A 22475-nucleotide genomic window follows, 5' to 3' on the forward strand; every position below is an offset into this window, starting at 1 on the left:
AGCAAAAATTTAGTCAACTGTAAAAAAAGACATGTTTTTTTAATTCTGAGCAAAAATTTAGTCAACTGTAAAAAAAGACATGTTTTTTTAATTCTGAGCAAAAATTTAGTCAACTGTGGAAAAGACATGGTTTTTTGTTTAATTATAAGCAAAAATGTAGTCAACTGTAAAAAATACATGTTTTTTTTAATTCTAAGCAAAAATTTAGGCAACTGTAAAAAGAGAAATTTTTTTTTTAATTGTAAGTAAAAATTTAGTCAACTTTGGAAAAGACATGTTTGTTTTAATTCTAAGCAAAAATTTAGTCAATTGTTAAAAAGACATGTTTTTTAACTCTAAGCAAAAATTTAGTCAACTGTAAAAAAACCATGTTTTTTTTTTAATTCTAAGCAAAAATCTAGTCAACTGTAAAAAAAGACATGTTTTTTCTAATTCTAAGCAAAAATTTAGTCAACTGTGGAAAAGACATGTTTTTTTTTAATTCTAAGCGAAAATTTAGTCAATTGTGAAGAAGACATGTTTTTTTTTAATTCTAAGCAAAAATTTAGTCAACTGTAAAAAAGGACATGTTTTTTTAATGCTAAGCAAAAATTTAGTCAACTGCAAGAAAAGACATGTTTTTTTTAATTCTAAGCAAAAATTTAGTCAACTGCCAGAAAAGACATGTTTTCTTTAATTCTAAGCAAAAATTTAGACAACTGCAAGAAAAGACATGTTTTTTTTAATTCTAAGCAAAAATTTAGTCAACTGCAAGAAAAGATATGTTTTTTTTAATGCTAAGCAAAAATTTAGACAACTGCAAGAAAAGATATGTTTTTTTTAATGCTAAGCAAAAATTTAGTCAACTGCAAGAAAAGACATGTTTTTTATAATTCTAAGCAAAAATTTAGTCAACTGCAAGAAAAGACATGTTTTTTTATAATGCTAAGTAAAAATTTAGTCAACTGCAAGAAAAGACATGTTTTTTTAATGCTAAGCAAAAATTTAGTCAACTGCAAGAAAAGGCATGTTTTTTTAATTCTAAGCAAAAATTTAGTCAACTGTAAAAAAAAGACATGTTTTTTCTAATTCTAAGCAAAAAAAGAGTCAACTGTAAAAAAAAGATATGTTTTTTTCTAATTCTAAGCAAAAATTTAGTCAACTGTGGAAAAGACATGTTTTTTTTTTAATTCTAAGCAAAAATTTAGTCAACTGCAAGAAAAGATGTTTTTTAATGCTAAGCAAAAATGTAGTCAACTGCAAGAAAAGACATGTTTTTTTTAATTCTAAGCAAAAATTTTGTCAACTGCAAGAAAAGACATGTTTTTTTATTCTAAGCCAAAATTGAGTCAACTGCAAGAAAAGACATGTTTTTTTATTCTAAGCCAAAATTGAGTCAACTGCAAGAAAAGACATGTTTTTTATAATTCTAAGCAAACATTTAGTCAACTGCAAGAAAAGACATGTTTCTTTTAATTCTAAGCAAAAATTTAGTCAACTGCAAGAAAAGACATGTTTTTTTTTATTCTAAGCAAAAATTTAGTCAACTGCAAGAAAAGACATGTTTTTTTTAATTCTAAGCAAAAATTTAGTCAACTGCAAGAAAAGACATGTTTTTTTTAATGCTAAGCAAAAATTTAGTCAATTGTGAAGAAGACATGTTTTTTTTAATGCTAAGCAAAAATTTAGTCAACTGTAAAAAAAAGACATGTTTTTTTCTAATTCTAAGCAACAATTTAGTCAACTGTGGAAAAGACATGTTTTTTTTTTAATTCTAAGCAAAAATTTAGTCAACTGTAAAAAAGACATGTTTGTTTTTAATTCTACGCAAAAATTTAGTCAACTGAAAAAAAAGACGTTTTTTTTTAATTCTAAGCAAAAATTTAGTCAACTGTAAAAAAGGACATGTTTTTTTAATTCTAAGCAAAAATTTAGTCAACTGCAAGAAAAGACATGTTTTTTTAATGCTAAGCAAAAATTTAGTCAACTGTAAAAAAGACATGTTTTTTTTAATTCTAAGCAAAAATTTAGTCAACTGCAAGAAAAGACATGTTTTTTAATGCTAAGCAAAAATTTAATCAGTTGTGAAGAAGACATGTTTTTTTATAATTCTAAGCAAAAATTTAGTCAACTGTAAAAAAAGACGTTTTTTTTTTATCTAAAATTAGGACTTTTCTTTTTTAATTCTAAGCAAAAATTTAGTCAACTGCAAGAAAAGATGTTTTTTAATGCTAAGCAAAAATGTAGTCAACTGCAAGAAAAGACATGTTTTTTTTAATTCTACGCAAAAATTTTGTCAACTGCAAGAAAAGACATGTTTTTTTTAATTCTAAGCAAAAATTTAGTCAACTGCAAGAAAAGACATGTTTTTTTTAATGCTAAGCAAAAATTTAGTCAATTGTGAAGAAGACATGTTTTTTTTAATGCTAAGCAAAAATTTAGTCAACTGTAAAAAAAAGACATGTTTTTTTCTAATTCTAAGCAACAATTTAGTCAACTGTAAAAAAGACATGTTTGTTTTTAATTCTACGCAAAAATTTAGTCAACTGAAAAAAAAGACGTTTTTTTTTAATTCTAAGCAAAAATTTAGTCAACTGTAAAAAAGGACATGTTTTTTTAATTCTAAGGAAAAATTTAGTCAACTGCAAGAAAAGACATGTTTTTTTAATTCTAAGCAAAACTTTAGTCAACTGCAAGAAAAGACATGTTTTTTTAATGCTAAGCAAAAATTTAGTCAACTGCAAGAAAAGACATGTTTTTTTAATGCTAAGCAAAAATTTAGTCAACTGCAAGAAAAGACATGTTTTTTTTTAATTCTAAGCAAAAATTTAGTCAACTGTGAAAAAGTCATGTTTTTTTTAAGGCTAAGCAAAAATTTAGTCAACTGCAAGAAAAGACATGTTTTTTTTTAATGCTAAGCAAAAATTTAGTCAACTGTGGAAAAGACATGTTTTTTTAAATTCTAAGCAAAAATTTTGTCAACAGTGGAAAAGACATGTTTTTTTTTAAATTCTAAGCAAACAGTTACTCAACTGTAAAAAATACATGTTTTTTTTTAAATTCTAAGAAAAAAATTTAGTCAACTGTAAAGAAAGACATGTTTTTTAAATTCTAAGCAAAAATTTAGTCAACTGTAAAAAAAGACTTTTTTTTTAAGTCTAAGCAAAAATTTAGTCAACTGTAAAAAAAGACATGTGTTTTTTTAATTCTGAGCAAAAATTTAGTCAACTGTAAAAAAAAGACATGTTTTTTAAATTCTAAGCAAAGGTTTAGTCAACTGTTAAAAAGACATGTTTTTTTAATTCTAATATAAAATTTAGTCAACTGTTAAAAAGACATGTTTCTTTTTAATTCTAAGCTAAAATTTTGTCAATTGTGAAGAAGGCATGTTTTTTTTTAATTCTAAGCAAAAATTTAGTCAACTTTGGAAAAGACATGTTTTTTTTAATTCTAAGCAAAAATTTAGTCAATTGTGAAGAAGACATGTTTCTTTAATTCTAAGCAAAAATTTAGTCAACTGTAAAAAAGATATGTTTTTTTCAATTCTAAGCAAAAATTTAGTCAACTGTGAAAAGACATGTTTTTTTAATTCTAAGCAAAAATTTAGTCAACTGTAAAAAAAAGACATGTTTTTTTTATTCTAAGCAAAAATTTAGTCAATTGTGAAGAAAACATGTTTTTTTAATTCCAAGCAAAAATTTAGTCAACTGTAAAAAAGACATGTTTTTTTTAATTCTAAGCAAAAATTTAGTCAACTGCAAGAAAAGACATGTTTTTTAATGCTAAGCAAAAATTTAATCAGTTGTGAAGAAGACATGTTTTTTTATAATTCTAAGCAAAAATTTAGTCAACTGTAAAAAAAGACGTTTTTTTTTTATCTAAAATTAGGCATTTCTTTTTTAATTCTAAGCAAAAATTTAGTCAACTGCAAGAAAAGATGTTTTTTAATGCTAAGCAAAAATGTAGTCAACTGCAAGAAAAGACATGTTTTTTTTAATTCTAAGCAAAAATTTTGTCAACTGCAAGAAAAGACATGTTTTTTTTAATTCTAAGCAAAAATTTAGTCAACTGCAAGAAAAGACATGTTTTTTTTAATTCTAAGCAAAAATTTTGTCAACTGCAAGAAAAGACATGTTTTTTTATTCTAAGCCAAAATTGAGTCAACTGCAAGAAAAGACATGTTTTTTTATTCTAAGCCAAAATTGAGTCAACTGCAAGAAAAGACATGTTTTTTATAATTCTAAGCCAAAATTGAGTCAACTGCAAGAAAAGACATGTTTCTTTTAATTCTAAGCAAAAATTTAGTCAACTGCAAGAAAAGACATGTTTTTTTTTATTCTAAGCAAAAATTTAGTCAACTGCAAGAAAAGACATGTTTTTTTTAATTCTAAGCAAAAATTTAGTCAACTGCAAGAAAAGATGTTTTTTAATGCTAAGCAAAAATGTAGTCAACTGCAAGAAAAGACATGTTTTTTTTAATGCTAAGCAAAAATTTAGTCAACTGCAAGAAAAGACATGTTTTTTTATTCTAAGCCAAAATTGAGTCAACTGCAAGAAAAGACATGTTTTTTTATTCTAAGCCAAAATTGAGTCAACTGCAAGAAAAGACATGTTTTTTTTAATTCTAAGCAAAAATTGAGTCAACTGCAAGAAAAGACATGTTTTTTTTTATTCTAAGCAAAAATTTAGTCAACTGCAAGAAAAGACATGTTTTTTTTAATTCTAAGCAAAAATTTAGTCAACTGCAAGAAAAGATGTTTTTTAATGCTAAGCAAAAATGTAGTCAACTGCAAGAAAAGACATGTTTTTTTTAATTCTAAGCAAAAATTTTGTCAACTGCAAGAAAAGACATGTTTTTTTTAATTCTAAGCAAAAATTTAGTCAACTGCAAGAAAAGACATGTTTTTTTTAATTCTAAGCAAAAATTTTGTCAACTGCAAGAAAAGACATGTTTTTTTATTCTAAGCCAAAATTGAGTCAACTGCAAGAAAAGACATGTTTTTTTATTCTAAGCCAAAATTGAGTCAACTGCAAGAAATGACATGTTTTTTTTAATTCTAAGCAAAAATTGAGTCAACTGCAAGAAAAGACATGTTTTTTTATTCTAAGCCAAAATTGAGTCAACTGCAAGAAAAGACATGTTTTTTATAATTCTAAGCCAAAATTGAGTCAACTGCAAGAAAAGACATGTTTCTTTTAATTCTAAGCAAAAATTTAGTCAACTGCAAGAAAAGACATGTTTTTTTTTATTCTAAGCAAAAATTTAGTCAACTGCAAGAAAAGACATGTTTTTTTTAATTCTAAGCAAAAATTTAGTCAACTGCAAGAAAAGATGTTTTTTAATGCTAAGCAAAAATGTAGTCAACTGCAAGAAAAGACATGTTTTTTTTAATGCTAAGCAAAAATTTAGTCAACTGCAAGAAAAGACATGTTTTTTTATTCTAAGCCAAAATTGAGTCAACTGCAAGAAAAGACATGTTTTTTTATTCTAAGCCAAAATTGAGTCAACTGCAAGAAAAGACATGTTTTTTTTAATTCTAAGCAAAAATTGAGTCAACTGCAAGAAAAGACATGTTTTTTTTTATTCTAAGCAAAAATTTAGTCAACTGCAAGAAAAGACATGTTTTTTTTAATTCTAAGCAAAAATTTAGTCAACTGCAAGAAAAGATGTTTTTTAATGCTAAGCAAAAATGTAGTCAACTGCAAGAAAAGACATGTTTTTTTTAATGCTAAGCAAAAATTTAGTCAACTGCAAGAAAAGACATGTTTTTTTATTCTAAGCCAAAATTGAGTCAACTGCAAGAAAAGACATGTTTTTTTATTCTAAGCCAAAATTGAGTCAACTGCAAGAAAAGACATGTTTTTTTTAATTCTAAGCAAAAATTGAGTCAACTGCAAGAAAAGACATGTTTTTTTATTCTAAGCCAAAATTGAGTCAACTGCAAGAAAAGACATGTTTTTTATAATTCTAAGCAAAAATTTAGTCAACTGCAAGAAAAGACATGTTTCTTTTAATTCTAAGCAAAAATTTAGTCAACTGCAAGAAAAGACATGTTTTTTTTAATTCTAAGCAAAAATTTAGTCAACTGCAAGAAAAGACATGTTTTTTTTTAATGCTAAGCAAAAATTTAGTCAACTGTAAAAAAAAGACATGTTTTTTTCTAATTCTAAGCAACAATTTAGTCAACTGTAAAAATAAAACATGTTTTTTTTTAATTCTGAGCAAAAATTTAGTCGATTGTAAAAAAAGACATGTTTTTTCTAATTCTAAGCAAAAATTTAGTCAACTGTAAAAAAAGACATGTTTGTTTAATTCTAAACAAAAATTTGTCAATTGTGAAGAAGACATTTTTTTTTTTAATTCTAAGCAAAAATGTAGTGAACTGTAAAAAAAGACGTTTTTTTTAATTATAAGCAAAAATTTAGTAAACTGTGGAAAAGACATGTTTTTTTTTAATTGTAAGCAAAAATTTACTAAACTGTGGAAAAGACATGTTTTTTTTAATTGTAAGCAAAAATTTACTAAACTGTGGAAAAGACATGTTTTTTTTAATTATAAGCAAAAATTTACTAAACTGTGGAAAAGACATGTTTTTTTTAATTATAAGCAAAAATTTACTAAACTGTGGAAAAGACATGTTTTTTTTAATTATAAGCAAAAATTTACTAAACTGTGGAAAAGACATGTTTTTTTTTAATTATAAGCAAAAATTTACTAAACTGTGGAAAAGACATGTTTTTTTTAATTATAAGCAAAAATTTACTAAACTGTGGAAAAGACATGTTTTTTTTTAATTGTAAGCAAAAATTTAGTCAACTGTGAAAAAGATATGTTTGTTTAATTCAAAGCAAAAATTTAGTCAACTGTAAAAAAAGACATGTTTTTTTGTTATTCTAAGCAAAAATTTAGTCAACTGCAAGAAAAGACATGTTTTTTTAATTCCAAGCCAAAATTAAGTCAACTGTAAAAAAAAGACATGTTTTTTTTTAATTCTAAGCAAAAATTTAGTAAAGTGTGGAAAAGACACGTTTTTTTTTTATTCTAAGCAAAGATTTAGTAAATTGTGAAAAAGATATGTTTCTCTTTATTCTAACCAAAAATGTAGTCAACTGTAAAAAAAAGACGTTCTGTTGAATTCTTATCAAAAATTTAGTCAACTGTAAGAAAAGACATGTTTTTTTAATTCCAAGCAAAAATATAGTCAACTGTAAAAAAAGACGTTTTTTTTAATTCTAAGCAAAAATTTAGTCAACTATGGAAAAGATATTTTTCTTGTAATTCTAAACAAAAATTTAGTCAACTGTGGAAAAGATATTTTTCTTGTAATTCTAAACAAAAATTTAGTCAACTGTGGAAAAGACATGTTTTTTTTTAATTCTAAGCAAAAATTTAGTCAACTGTAAAAAACATGTTTTTTTTAATTCTAAGCATAAATTTAGTCAAATGTGGAAAAGACATGTTTTTTTTTAATTCTAAGCAAAAATTTAGTCAACTGTGAAAAAGACATGTTTTTTTAATTCTAAGCATAAATGTAGTCAACTGTGGAAAAGACATGTTTTTTTTTTATTCTAAGCAAAAATTTAGTCAATTGTGAAGAAAACAGGTTTTTATTTTTAATTCTTAGCAAAGATTTAGTCAGCTGTAAAAAATGACATGTTTTTTTTTTAAATTCTAAGCAAAAATTGAGTCAACTGTGAAAAAGACATTTTTTTTTTATTCTAAGCAAACATTTAGTCAATTGTGAAGAAAACATGTTTTTTTAATTCCAAGCAAAAATTTTGTCAACTGTAAAAAAGACATGTTTTTTTTAATTCTAAGCAAAAATTTAGTCAACTGCAAGAAAAGACATGTTTTTTAATGCTAAGCAAAAATTTAATCAGTTGTGAAGAAGACATGTTTTTTTATAATTCTAAGCAAAAATTTAGTCAACTGTAAAAAAAGACGTTTTTTTGTTTATATAAAATTAGGCATTTCTTTTTTAATTCTAAGCAAAAATTTAGTCAACTGCAAGAAAAGATGTTTTTTAATGCTAAGCAAAAATGTAGTCAACTGCAAGAAAAGACATGTTTTTTTTAATTCTAAGCAAAAATTTAGTCAACTGCAAGAAAAGACATGTTTTTTTATTCTAAGCCAAAATTGAGTCAACTGCAAGAAAAGACATGTTTTTTTATTCTAAGCCAAAATTGAGTCAACTGCAAGAAAAGACATGTTTTTTTATTCTAAGCCAAAATTGAGTCAACTGCAAGAAAAGACATGTTTTTTATAATTCTAAGCAAAAATTTAGTCAACTGCAAGAAAAGACATGTTTCTTTTAATTCTAAGCAAAAATTTAGTCAACTGCAAGAAAAGACATGTTTTTTTTAATTCTAAGCAAAAATTTAGTCAACTGCAAGAAAAGACATGTTTTTTTTTAATTCTAAGCAAAAATTTAGTCAACTGCAAGAAAAGACATGTTTTTTTTAATGCTAAGCAAAAATTTAGTCAACTGTAAAAAAAAGACATGTTTTTTTCTAATTCTAAGCAACAATTTAGTCAACTGTAAAAATAAAACATGTTTTTTTTTAATTCTGAGCAAAAATTTAGTTGATTGTAAAAAAAGACATGTTTTTTCTAATTCTAAGCAAAAATTTAGTCAACTGTAAAAAAAGACATGTTTGTTTAATTCTAAACAAAAATTTGTCAATTGTGAAGAAGACATTTTTTTTTTTAATTCTAAGCAAAAATGTAGTGAACTGTAAAAAAAGACGTTTTTTTTAATTATAAGCAAAAATTTAGTAAACTGTGGAAAAGACATGTTTTTTTTTAATTGTAAGCAAAAATTTACTAAACTGTGGAAAAGACATGTTTTTTTTAATTATAAGCAAAAATTTACTAAACTGTGGAAAAGACATGTTTTTTTTAATTATAAGCAAAAATTTACTAAACTGTGGAAAAGACATGTTTTTTTTAATTATAAGCAAAAATTTACTAAACTGTGGAAAAGACATGTTTTTTTTAAATTATAAGCAAAAATTTACTAAACTGTGGAAAAGACATGTTTTTTTTAATTATAAGCAAAAATTTACTAAACTGTGGAAAAGACATGTTTTTTTTTAATTGTAAGCAAAAATTTAGTCAACTGTGAAAAAGATATGTTTGTTTAATTCAAAGCAAAAATTTAGTCAACTGTAAAAAAAGACATGTTTTTTTGTTATTCTAAGCAAAAATTTAGTCAACTGCAAGAAAAGACATGTTTTTTTAATTCCAAGCCAAAATTAAGTCAACTGTAAAAAAAAGACATGTTTTTTTTAATTCTAAGCATAAATTTAGTCAAATGTGGAAAAGACATGTTTTTTTTTAATTCTAAGCAAAAATTTAGTCAACTGTGAAAAAGACATGTTTTTTTAATTCTAAGCATAAATGTAGTCAACTGTGGAAAAGACATGTTTTTTTTTTATTCTAAGCAAAAATTTAGTCAATTGTGAAGAAAACAGGTTTTTATTTTTAATTCTTAGCAAAGATTTAGTCAGCTGTAAAAAATGACATGTTTTTTTTTTAAATTCTAAGCAAAAATTGAGTCAACTGTGAAAAAGACATTTTTTTTTTATTCTAAGCAAACATTTAGTCAATTGTGAAGAAAACATGTTTTTTTAATTCCAAGCAAAAATTTTGTCAACTGTAAAAAAGACATGTTTTTTTTAATTCTAAGCAAAAATTTAGTCAACTGCAAGAAAAGACATGTTTTTTAATGCTAAGCAAAAATTTAATCAGTTGTGAAGAAGACATGTTTTTTTATAATTCTAAGCAAAAATTTAGTCAACTGTAAAAAAAGACGTTTTTTTGTTTATATAAAATTAGGCATTTCTTTTTTAATTCTAAGCAAAAATTTAGTCAACTGCAAGAAAAGATGTTTTTTAATGCTAAGCAAAAATGTAGTCAACTGCAAGAAAAGACATGTTTTTTTTAATTCTAAGCAAAAATTTAGTCAACTGCAAGAAAAGACATGTTTTTTTATTCTAAGCCAAAATTGAGTCAACTGCAAGAAAAGACATGTTTTTTTATTCTAAGCCAAAATTGAGTCAACTGCAAGAAAAGACATGTTTTTTTATTCTAAGCCAAAATTGAGTCAACTGCAAGAAAAGACATGTTTCTTTTAATTCTAAGCAAAAATTTAGTCAACTGCAAGAAAAGACATGTTTTTTTTAATTCTAAGCAAAAATTTAGTCAACTGCAAGAAAAGACATGTTTTTTTTTAATTCTAAGCAAAAATTTAGTCAACTGCAAGAAAAGACATGTTTTTTTTAATGCTAAGCAAAAATTTAGTCAACTGTAAAAAAAAGACATGTTTTTTTCTAATTCTAAGCAACAATTTAGTCAACTGTAAAAATAAAACATGTTTTTTTTTAATTCTGAGCAAAAATTTAGTCGATTGTAAAAAAAGACATGTTTTTTCTAATTCTAAGCAAAAATTTAGTCAACTGTAAAAAAAGACATGTTTGTTTAATTCTAAACAAAAATTTGTCAATTGTGAAGAAGACATTTTTTTTTTTAATTCTAAGCAAAAATGTAGTGAACTGTAAAAAAAGACGTTTTTTTTAATTATAAGCAAAAATTTAGTAAACTGTGGAAAAGACATGTTTTTTTTTAATTGTAAGCAAAAATTTACTAAACTGTGGAAAAGACATGTTTTTTTTAATTATAAGCAAAAATTTACTAAACTGTGGAAAAGACATGTTTTTTTTAATTATAAGCAAAAATTTACTAAACTGTGGAAAAGACATGTTTTTTTTAATTATAAGCAAAAATTTACTAAACTGTGGAAAAGACATGTTTTTTTTAAATTATAAGCAAAAATTTACTAAACTGTGGAAAAGACATGTTTTTTTTTAATTGTAAGCAAAAATTTAGTCAACTGTGAAAAAGATATGTTTGTTTAATTCAAAGCAAAAATTTAGTCAACTGTAAAAAAAGACATGTTTTTTTGTTATTCTAAGCAAAAATTTAGTCAACTGCAAGAAAAGACATGTTTTTTTAATTCCAAGCCAAAATTAAGTCAACTGTAAAAAAAAGACATGTTTTTTTTTTAATTCTAAGCAAAAATTTAGTAAAGTGTGGAAAAGACACGTTTTTTTTTTATTCTAAGCAAAGATTTAGTAAATTGTGAAAAAGATATGTTTCTCTTTATTCTAACCAAAAATGTAGTCAACTGTAAAAAAAAGACGTTCTGTTGAATTCTTATCAAAAATTTAGTCAACTGTAAGAAAAGACATGTTTTTTTAATTCCAAGCAAAAATATAGTCAACTGTAAAAAAAGACGTTTTTTTTAATTCTAAGCAAAAATTTAGTCAACTATGGAAAAGATATTTTTCTTGTAATTCTAAACAAAAATTTAGTCAACTGTGGAAAAGATATTTTTCTTGTAATTCTAAACAAAAATTTAGTCAACTGTGGAAAAGACATGTTTTTTTTTAATTCTAAGCAAAAATTTAGTCAACTGTAAAAAACATGTTTTTTTTAATTCTAAGCATAAATGTAGTCAACTGTGGAAAAGACATGTTTTTTTTTAATTGTAAGCAAAAATTTAGTCAACTGTGAAAAAGATATGTTTGTTTAATTCAAAGCAAAAATTTAGTCAACTGTAAAAAAAGACATGTTTTTTTGTTATTCTAAGCAAAAATTTAGTCAACTGCAAGAAAAGACATGTTTTTTTAATTCCAAGCCAAAATTAAGTCAACTGTAAAAAAAAGACATGTTTTTTTTTAATTCTAAGCAAAAATTTAGTAAAGTGTGGAAAAGACACGTTTTTTTTTTATTCTAAGCAAAGATTTAGTAAATTGTGAAAAAGATATGTTTCTCTTTATTCTAACCAAAAATGTAGTCAACTGTAAAAAAAAGACGTTCTGTTGAATTCTTATCAAAAATTTAGTCAACTGTAAGAAAAGACATGTTTTTTTAATTCCAAGCAAAAATATAGTCAACTGTAAAAAAAAGACGTTTTTTTTAATTCTAAGCAAAAATTTAGTCAACTATGGAAAAGATATTTTTCTTGTAATTCTAAACAAAAATTTAGTCAACTGTGGAAAAGATATTTTTCTTGTAATTCTTAACAAAAATTTAGTCAAATGTGGAAAAGACATGTTTTTTTTTAATTCTAAGCAAAAATTTAGTCAACTGTGAAAAAGACATGTTTTTTTAATTCTAAGCATAAATGTAGTCAACTGTGGAAAAGACATGTTTTTTTTTTATTCTAAGCAAAAATTTAGTCAATTGTGAAGAAAACAGGTTTTTATTTTTAATTCTTAGCAAAGATTTAGTCAGCTGTAAAAAATGACATGTTTTTTTTTTTAATTCTAAGCAAAAATTGAGTCAACTGTGAAAAAGACATTTTTTTTTTATTCTAAGCAAACATTTAGTCAACTGTAAAAAAAAGACATGTTTTTTCTTATTCTAAGCAAAAATTTAGTCAACTGTGAAAAAAGACATGCTTTTTTTTTTAATTCTAAGCAAAAATTTAGTCAACTGTAAAAAAAGACATGTTTTTTTTTAATTCTAAGCAGAAATTTAGTCAACTGTAAAAAAAGACATTTTTTTTTTTCATTCTAAGCAAAAGATCTGATAGATCTCTGCTGTTCAATAGACTCCTTTTATTGGATAGGTATTCTTTCTTCAAAAGTTAGTGATTCCGTAATTTGTTCCTGTACATATTTACTTATAAAAGACATGATTTTCATAGATTGGAACAGGGTTTGAACAGGCTTTTTCAAGATAATAATAGAAATAAGGGCTTTTCAAGGCAGAAGTTAAAATTGTGTCTTTTATAAGTAAATATGTACAGGAACAAATTATGGAATCACTAAATTTTGAAGAAAGAATACCTATCCAATAAAAGGAGTCTATTGAATAGGTATGTTCCATACATTTCCGATATTTTCAAGGATTGAAAATATCGGAAATGTCTTGAAAATCATATTCTTTATGTCCAGTAAAAATTTGTCAAAATATTAAAAATATTAAAAATATAATCGAAATAAATACTATTAAATTATTTTTTAAATATTAATAAAAATACCATTAAAATATTTTTTAAATATTGAAAATAAAATTGAAATACATTATTTCGAAGTTGCATTGTATTATACAAGAATTACATCCCTTTATCATGAAATTACCTAATGTTTTCAATATTATAACATCTGGTAGTTCCATGATAAAGGGGCATAACTCTTGTATCCACAATATCGGAAATTCGAAATTTTAAAGTAAAGTGGACATAGCGTAGACCAATCTACAATAGGGAAATTAATAACATTTAATCGTGCTTATTTGGCCACTTGTAAGTGGGTAAGGGAATTTAAATATGATTGTCGATAAGCATATTGTTATATATGTAAAAAGACATTTGTTTTTAGCAAAATGGTTAAAAGTGTCTTGAAATCACACATGGCTGATTAAACACAAGATGAACGAGAGTTGTAAATAGTTGATTAGTTTCATGCATGACCTTTAAATAGAGATAGATGAAAATAATTTTTCCTGTTGTCAATTAAATTTTTTTGTTCATTATTGTTTATATATTAAATTTTGTTTTGAAAACTGGAATTTTGTTTGGAGAAGGTCTTGAAAAACTTTGAAAAGCCTTGAAAATAGATATTGAAAATCTGTAGGAACCCTGTGTAATTTCTTCATTTCTTTTTAATTTTCCCAGAAAAGCATGTAAGTTTTTTTTTGCTCCGAAATTGACACAAAATCACAGTATGATATAACTCTTGTCATTTTATTTATAGTTTTATTACACATTTTAAAACAATGTATCTATTATAACAATATGTTATATTTCACTTTGATGATGATGATGGCCATCCATTTTGTCTAAATCTATTTAATTTCAAAAACAACAATCTTTGTCATTTCTTTGTAGGTGGAAATAGAAAATGCAAGCAGCTGGTTATCAAAATATGTCATTTATTTCTGTACATATAAGATTTTAACGACAGATTGGCAAATCTAATGGCTGCATGACAAGGTTGGTGGGTGGTGTGTAGAAGATTGTGTTGCTAGCACCCCTTTTGTTGTTATTATCTTAACTCTTCTTGCTGTGTCTCTTTTTATTTAGCCTAGAACACGATGACATTCCGATCAGCATTGTTTCGCAAAAATGTGGTCACTCACTGCCCAGAGATTTTGCGTCCTAAACTTGACCTCACTTTGACGCCATCTCCTGGACCTCTGCATAGACTTGTGACGGACTTTTTCGTTTGTTATCACTTGACCACACAAAGATTCAGCACATGGCCCTTGGTCATGCTTTCTGGCCAAATTTATTGTTTAATCTCCTCCCCGGGGATCTGCTTATGCAACACATATTGTTTACTGAAATATTTTAAGGTAAATATTTTTTGTAATTTTTCTCCTTCCGACAGGGATGGCCGTGTGATGGGCATGCTGGAAATCTCTCGTTCATTGGGAGATGGACAATACAAAAACCATGGAGTTACTTGTCTTCCTGATGTTCGTAAATGTCAACTCACAGAAAATGATCGGTCAGTTTGCTTCTTCTCTTCATTTGAAAATGAAATTTGAAAAATTAATTACAATTTGAAAATATAATTTTCCAGCAGGACCACTTTGTGTCACCAAGGATTTTTGTTTTCATAATTTACATAGATTACAGAAAAAAGTAAAACCAAACAATCTATTTAATATTGTAATTTGAAATTTTAAGTTCATTTGAGGGCAAAATCAATGAAAAATATACAGGTGAGGTTTAAACTCAGAACTTCTGTAAATGTGATGTGCAAATCTATTAAACTACCTTGATAATTAGGAAAATTACATAAACCAAAAGCAGGGTGCATTTTTTTCTTAATTTCCCTCTCTCGCTCTTTAAATTCTCCCCCCACCCCACCTCTGTGAATATCAAAAAAAATTATGTTGTTAAATTTGTGTAACACTGTAAAGCATCTTAGTTAAAAGAATTGGAAAGTGCATGACGAAAAATCGAACCTGGCTCGTGAGTTTTAGAATTATTGATACTAGTTGGTAGATAAATAACAGAGTTGAACAGAAACAAGAGGAAAGTCAAAGTTTTGTAAACAGAATCATCACTAAAAATAGATCAGAGAAAGCAATAGAAAAGTTGAACAGGTCGATATTTGATAGGTATAAATACGGTATTGAATGTCGGTCGAGCGACCCGAATAATTGATCGGTTGAAACACTTGATACATATGAATGGAAGATTAATATCTTGCATATCAGTAGCCTCAGGTCAAAAGCGATGTGCGACGGGCTAGCCAAAAATATATAAAACACTGGGGGATTTTTTGCAAGCAGGCAGTCAAAGAGAAAAGCCGGAGAGTGATATAGACGCGCCGACCGCACCTACCGCCCCGCATCACCGCCCTGCATCTACACGCCACCACCACCATCACAAACACAGACTTTTACAGTGTTCACACTCAAATGACTTGATGTAACAAGGAATTAGTGTTTTATTGTATCTTCGACTTATTATTTATAACAAGTTGTCTGTTTTTTTTCTTTGTCTTTCTCTCTCGGCTTGTGACATCATAATAAAACATCATAACTGGTCCTGTGACCTAGGTGAAAACGTTATAACTGATGTCTTAGACCAACGATCGATCCTGCGGAAAAATCCATGGACACAACCAAATAATCATCACGTTCAACTCAAAGAACAAACTACTTCAACGTTCCACAAAAGAAAAAAAAAACACAAGTGATACTGTGGTAGACTCTTGCGGAAACAATTACGAAAAAATCCCGGTCCCCAGGAAACAAACAACAACAAAACAATTACGAAAAAATCCCGGTCCCCAGGAAACAAACAACAACAAAGAATTACGAAAAAATCCCGGTCCCCAGGAAACAAACAACAACAAAACAATTACGAAAAAATCCCGGTCCCCAGGAAACAAACAACAACAAAGAATTACGAAAAAATCCCGGTCCCCAGGAAACAAACAACAACAAAACAATTACGAAAAAATCCCGGTCCCCAGGAAACAACAACAAAACTTTGATAATCACTTCTATGTTGTTGTGGCAAGGGAACCATGGACTTTAGTTTTGATATAACGGTTCCCGGCCCAACATTCAAGGGAATCACCAAGCAAGGACATTGCGCCAGCTGGAATAAGCGGACCAGAAGGTAAGAGCACCCCCTATTTTTATTGGCTTCCTTACATTGTTTGAATTCTCACTGGTGTTTGGTCGTTTTGTTTCCGGTTAAGTCGAGAAGCTACCAGTCCCCTTGTTTTTTTTTTTATGTGTGTCTATAAGAAAAAAAAGAAATTATGTCCCAAAGAAGTGAGGGATCCACAACTACTGAGGTGGAAGAATTAGGTAAGGAGTACTCACCAAGCACTCAACAACTCCGGGAAGTATTGGGGAAAGTGAGGATCCCTAGTTATGGGGGGAATCCCTTGGAATTGCAGGAATGGCTTGGGGCCATTGACAAGAAAAGGATCAGCATATGACGGAGCGATGGGAACTGTGTCAAAATTCATCGGGAAAATATACGAAGGAGATAAGTTGGGCGTGGATGAAAGAGGCATTAAAAAGGCAATATGCTACGGAGCGTACTGCCATAGAGGTGATGAGAAGCCTCATGAAGGTCAAACAGAAGGAAGGGGAATCGGCATCGGAGTTGGGTGACTGTATTGTGGAATTAGCCAAGATCGCGTATCCCGACGAGATAATTCGACAAGGGGCGGTGATTCAAACCCAATTAGTAGACCTGTTCATTGATGCCCGTGGGGATGGGGATGTCAGAAGGGACGTACTCCGAGGTTCCCCAGACACTCTTACTCAGGATGGTGGTAGGAGCAGTTAGGTATTAGGAGAGGGTAAGGGTGAAGGACACCCGAGATCAGGCAAGGTTCAAGAATAGACTATCACAAGGGAGGAAAAAGCCGTGGAAAGCACAGGTGCTGCACCAAGACAACATTATAGACACTCCCGAAAATTGGGAAGTACAGGCGGACCTCACCCGGAAGGAATGGAGGCTCAGAAAGGGATGGTGTAAGCCAACCCATGGTAGACGTGGGCTGGTATGCTGGACCTGTAGCCATAAAGGCCACAGAGCGGTGGAGTGTCCCACTAAATGGGAGGCAGATCTCAGGGAACTTCCCTGTACAAAGTTTGGTGAACGGGACCATGGTCCTAGAGAAGACAACATACCCCAAGCAGAGCTCCGGAGGAAATGGAGGGCAGGGGAAGAATCGAGGGAATAATGAATTAGTAAAGAAAAAGGGGGTAACTGGTTGGTGAGGGGGGTGTAGCATTGAGGGTGAATGTTTGGCACCAGATGGTTACGTCATTACGCAATAGAGGAGATGCCCTCGGTCGTGCAGGTGTGGCTGGCTGGAGCAGGGACCACCTCGATGTGAAAGGAGCACAAGCAGGTTATCCAGATAAGGAGGATAGAAGTGAGGAGGGTGTTGTCGAGCAGATATTCATATTTTTCAGTTTTTGGCATTGGCATGTACGTGGTGGCCTCTTACGTGTATGTTGGGGTTGGCACCTGAGGTAGGATCTGCCTTCGGTATCATCTCTTGGACGTAGGGAAGTATTACTAAGAATACAAGCAGAATTACATCATCATCTGAGACTGCCGGTTGATCCTACGGAGGGGCTATGGAAGTATTACAGCTCATTGGGGTGTGACACGTTGCTGGAAGATAACAAATTGCTGGTAGTTTTCTCCTTACCGTTGTTAGATCGGAATGGAGTATTTGAGATTTATCAGGTGTTGAATTTGCATATACCCTACCTCCAAGTACAGGAGAGGGTGGAGGCGGTTGCTAAGTACAGGATTGAGACTGAATATCTGGCCTTGAACCTAGTGAGAACAAAGTTTATGCTTCTCACACGAGAGGAAGCCATAAAGTGTAAGGGGGATGGCCTAGAGGCATGTACATCCACAAGTCCGATTTATGTAACAGGAAATCCCGATTTATGTATCCTCGGGTTATTTAAGGGAGAAGATGAGAGAATTAGGAAGCACTGCCAAGTAGAAGTACTAACAAGCGCAGTGTTGCCTCGAGCAATCAGTATAGCTGATTGAGTCTGGGCGTTAGCCACGCAGAAGGAGCTGGGGTTAACACATGTATTTGAAGGACAGCTTTCCAAAACTATAAGAATAGCACCCCCTTTAACGATTATAGACTTACCCATGGGTTGTTCGGCGTTTGAGGCATCTATCTCCCTCCCCCCATATCATCAGATGGAAGAAAAATTTGAGGAAAGGGGGACATTTAAGAGGCTGATACAGAAGAATGGGAGTGTTTCGGCAAAGTTATGGGAACCCATAGTTAAAAGATTTCCAGAAAGGAAACTAGAGAAAATCCCGGAGTTGTTGAGACCAGTTGAGAGGATTAACATAGATCGGTTAAGGGATAGGCTAGACGCAATGAAGGTTGTGGAACCAGGAAATGGTATCACAAGACATTTTATCATTTTGTCGGCAACGCTTGGCATTCTCGCCCTCGTATTATTGATTATCTTGGTAGGATGTGTGCTGAAGAAGTATGGGAAATTACCAGCTAGGAAGGGGAGACTGGTAGCAAGGGCTGAGAGTGAGGCAAGGAAGCCAAGGGGTGTTCTCTTTCCCGACAGGTCCGACGAAACTGCCACCGAAGAGGAGGCGAGCCCAGAGGAAGAACCAAATATTTGTAAGGAGAAACCAACCGCTGTCCCGAAGGGAAAAATGACAAGGAAAGACAGGAACTGAGGGATTGATTAGAACTCCCAATTTGAAAAGAGGAGAGACTTTCTTTTGGAGTGGTTAGGGTTCCAACTTTTTGAAAAAAAAATAATTGATCGATTGAAACACTTGATACGTATGAATGGAAGATTAATATTACTCTAGAATCTATATACTGAATTTCAAACAAAACTCATGGTAGGTTACATGAGCTGATACTTTGTGGGAATGACATCCAACATGAGAACACAGTTCAAGTAAATGATCCAAATTTTTTTCTTTTTTTATTAAAGGCTTCTTCATACTTAGATATTTTAATTTTTTTATTTTTGTTTCTGAATTTCATGTTTTCAGATTTGTTGTGATTGCTTGTGATGGCCTCTGGAAATGCTTTACCCCTGACGAATGTATCCAGTTTGTTTGTGATATACTGGAGGTAATTATTGTTGTTTCCGAATTATTTGAATTGCTATACTATCGGGTTTACCTGCCTTTGCCCCAGTGGCAAGTAGACAGATTCATATATTATAGAATTTAAATATGTGTAGGAATCTTGTAGGTTGGTTTAGTTAGGGTATGTTTATAACTTTATTGGTCAGGTGAAAATATGTGGCTAATCATTAGACTGCTGGCCACAACTTCTCTCAGCATAGATCGAAGTTGTTAATGCACTTACTTACTTTGTAAGTTAGCTTATCTGTTCTATCAACCCATTTGGTATAATGGTTAGTATTTATTAATGGGCCGTGAAACTGGCATTCAATTCTCCATCAAATCATACTAAAGAAATAATGTTTCGTTGCTAAACGCTCATAAGATTAGGATCAAGTGAAGTAAATGCTTGTAAAGGAGTGGCACACTCTCCAACAAGCCAAGTAGAAAAGGGAGCCTTCTAGTCATCCTTGACTACAGTTGATCCATTTTTTTGCTTATGCTGAGATGATTATATAATTGTGAAAGAACTACATACAATACTTAGTTAAAGCAAATGAAAATAAATTCCAACGCTATTGATAATACTTATCCATTTATTTATTACTGATTATGTTTAAATTTATGTTTTAAAATGTGACATAAATTATAAACCTATAATTTCATGTTAACGCTATAATCATTTTATGGTAATATTTATAAGAGTTAGTAGAATGTCAAACTGAACATGTCAAGGTTTTGGTTTATTGTCATTTCATTTGTTGGGAATTTATTATTTACTATGCAATATTCTTCATTTAGATCTCTGATATTTTGAAATGACATTCTGCAATGTATTTATTAAGTTTTAAAAAATTGTGATGGACTAAATCTGTTTATTCTAATTCTAATTTTATTGCAACTATATTTCGAAACCTATGATATATTGATGTTTACATCATAACGGCAATATCAAAATAATTTGTATGAATTGGCATGTTACAAAATTTTCAGTCTGCTTGATTCTGCTGTTAGCATTGATTTCTTTAGATTGTTTTTAGAATTGGCTACTTAGAGGAGGCACCATGTGAAGGTTGTCAACATCCGTAATGGAAAATAGATTTTGGAAACATTTTCTGAGGAAATACAATGAGCATAGGTGTTGGAGGTGAGCATGAATGAAATTTGGTATCGTAGTTAGTTGTACAGTAGGTGTGTGAAAAGTATCATGTTATATGTAAGTGCTCTCTTGCATGACTGCAGTACAATGGCAAATCCTTAATCAGATGAATCTACAATGTGCAATCTGACGAAACCCAAACACATTAGGTCAAAGATTTGCCAAGCAAAGAGGTTATCCTAACCCAACAAATCAGTCATGTGGAGAGTTCATTCTTCCACATAAACCAATGCAGAAGCACGGATGTCTTGAATTGCAGGAAAGTTGACTCATCAAAGAAAACTTGGAAACAAGTGATTAGCCTTCCCTGATGGTTGTTGCTCTATGTCCTCAGCTGCGTACTGATACACATACAAAGAGGTAGAACGAATTATATCGCAAATTAATTCCCACTCTGGGTTATGTTGCATGTCCGACTGTCAAAGGCTTTGCGAAAAACTTTTATACATAAAGTGTTTTTATTCATTCTTTATAGCAAATTGTATTGAAAATAATCTTCCTTGTATGCCACTTTATTGCAAAGGTGAGAAATACAACCAATTGAAAAATGTTCTATTTTCAGAGACTTTTAAGGAAAATAAAATATTTGAAAATACATAGAATGATATTCCAAGTTAAACCTGAGGATAAAAAGATCTGTTGAAGATTTGTTAAAAGATAAAATAAAAATATATTTATTAGACATCTTAGTACCTTTTTTCAGTATTCACAACAAAAATATTTTCATTTTTCAGCTTGAAACTCTTAAGCAGAAACTTTCAGTTTAGTTGATTTGCTGAATTCTTTGTTTAAAACCACGGATGAAAGTATTTAATATCAGAAATTCAGCTGTTTTATTGATTTATGTGACAATTGCATCTTTTTGTCATAAAAAAACATTGATCAAATTATAATTTCCTCAGTTTTTCTTTTATGGGAAGTGATAATAGCAGCTTTTAGTACCGAATCAATAAATGATTTATTCAAAATTTTACTCTGTAAGACAAACAAGAAAAATGAGGATAACTGTTTCAAAAATGATGGAAAATAGAAATTTAAAAATTAGGCATTTGAAGATAAAATCTTGACCCAAATAGTTGTAGAATATTAGGATACATTGGATACCTCTATTATTATTCGATAAACTCATATGGTATTTTTTTGTTTTTTTATTAACAGGATGAATCTATTGAAGGGACAACATCTCGAATGCTCGATGAAGTGCGATATGAAATGGCTTGCCAACGCCTCGTCAGTGAAGCAGTTCTCCGACTCACTGCAGATAATGTAACTGTTCTTATAGTGGCTATATCTAAATTGCATGAGACGCGTTCATTTTCCTCCGTTTTGTAATTTATTAAAATCAATTTACAAAAAATATCACTGCTTCAGAATTTTTTTTTCTTCCAAAATGAAAAGTTCAGGAGACAAATTTTTTTTCTTTTCTTTTTTTTTTTAAAATTTTTATTTATTTATTTGTATTTATTTATCTTCATCTTCTAGTTGTTTTCACGACATTTCAGCCAATTATTCCTCTGGCCTTTGTCAGGTTAACCGTGATGGGATAGGAATGTCGAATCCTCCAACTACATCCACAGCAATTGCTGCCTTCAATAGATGTTGTCAACTTGGGACCCTACCTAAGAAAGATTAAAATGTTGGTTTATGTTGCATTTGAACTTCTGCATATAGTTAGGGAAGCAGGTAGCAGGATAGGAATTCCAAAGTCTAGCCATTCTAGGGAAGAAGTTATTAGAGTAGAAAACTTTCTGACATTTCGAGACATCAGCAGTGAAGGGGTGTGATTTTGTTGCTTAGCAGGTTTGTTGGGGGTATGTACGTCGAAGTGGCAAAATTTCAATGAGTTCATCAGAGCATATTCCATTAAAATTCGTGTAAAACAGGCAGAGAGGTGCAGCATTGCAGTGATGAGACAGGGGTTGAAGCCTAGTTGACAAAGTGGGACCTATTAGATTGGAGACCCTTTTTTGGGCCCTATCCAAGAGGGAGAGACTAGTGATAGTAGATGCACCATTCCAGATGTGCCTTATAGAGGATTCGGGATAAAGTGTGAGCAAGATAGAGGAAACCCACCTTCTTTGCAGCAGCCTTCATAATGTTCTCAATGTATTTGTTCCAATTCATATTTCCTGTGAATGTTAAGCGAGGAAGGAAGCGAGTTTGAAGGAAGAATTCTCAGGTAGGGAGTTATTTGTCAT

General features: G+C 29.7%; 1 protein-coding gene across 3 annotated transcripts in view; it reads left to right on the forward strand.

The window, feature by feature from the left end:
• LOC145246779 (integrin-linked kinase-associated serine/threonine phosphatase 2C-like) overlaps positions 1 to 21645 on the forward strand; it is a 148718-nt gene extending 127073 nt beyond the window's left edge. For all 3 annotated transcript variants that reach the window (XM_080108572.1, XM_080108570.1, XM_080108571.1), the window contains exons 8-10: positions 14380 to 14499; positions 19041 to 19122; positions 21436 to 21645. In XM_080108572.1, coding sequence (XP_079964698.1) covers positions 14380 to 14499; positions 19041 to 19122; positions 21436 to 21609 — 376 coding nt within the window. In that variant the 3' untranslated portion in view covers positions 21610 to 21645. The remainder of the gene's footprint in view (positions 1 to 14379; positions 14500 to 19040; positions 19123 to 21435) is intronic.
• The last annotated feature ends 830 nt before the right edge of the window (positions 21646 to 22475 follow it).

This window comes from Euprymna scolopes, chromosome 24, assembly GCF_053919585.1.
Source record: "Euprymna scolopes isolate OS-2025 chromosome 24, ASM5391958v1, whole genome shotgun sequence".
NCBI classification, from domain to species: Eukaryota; Metazoa; Mollusca; class Cephalopoda; order Sepiida; family Sepiolidae; genus Euprymna; species Euprymna scolopes.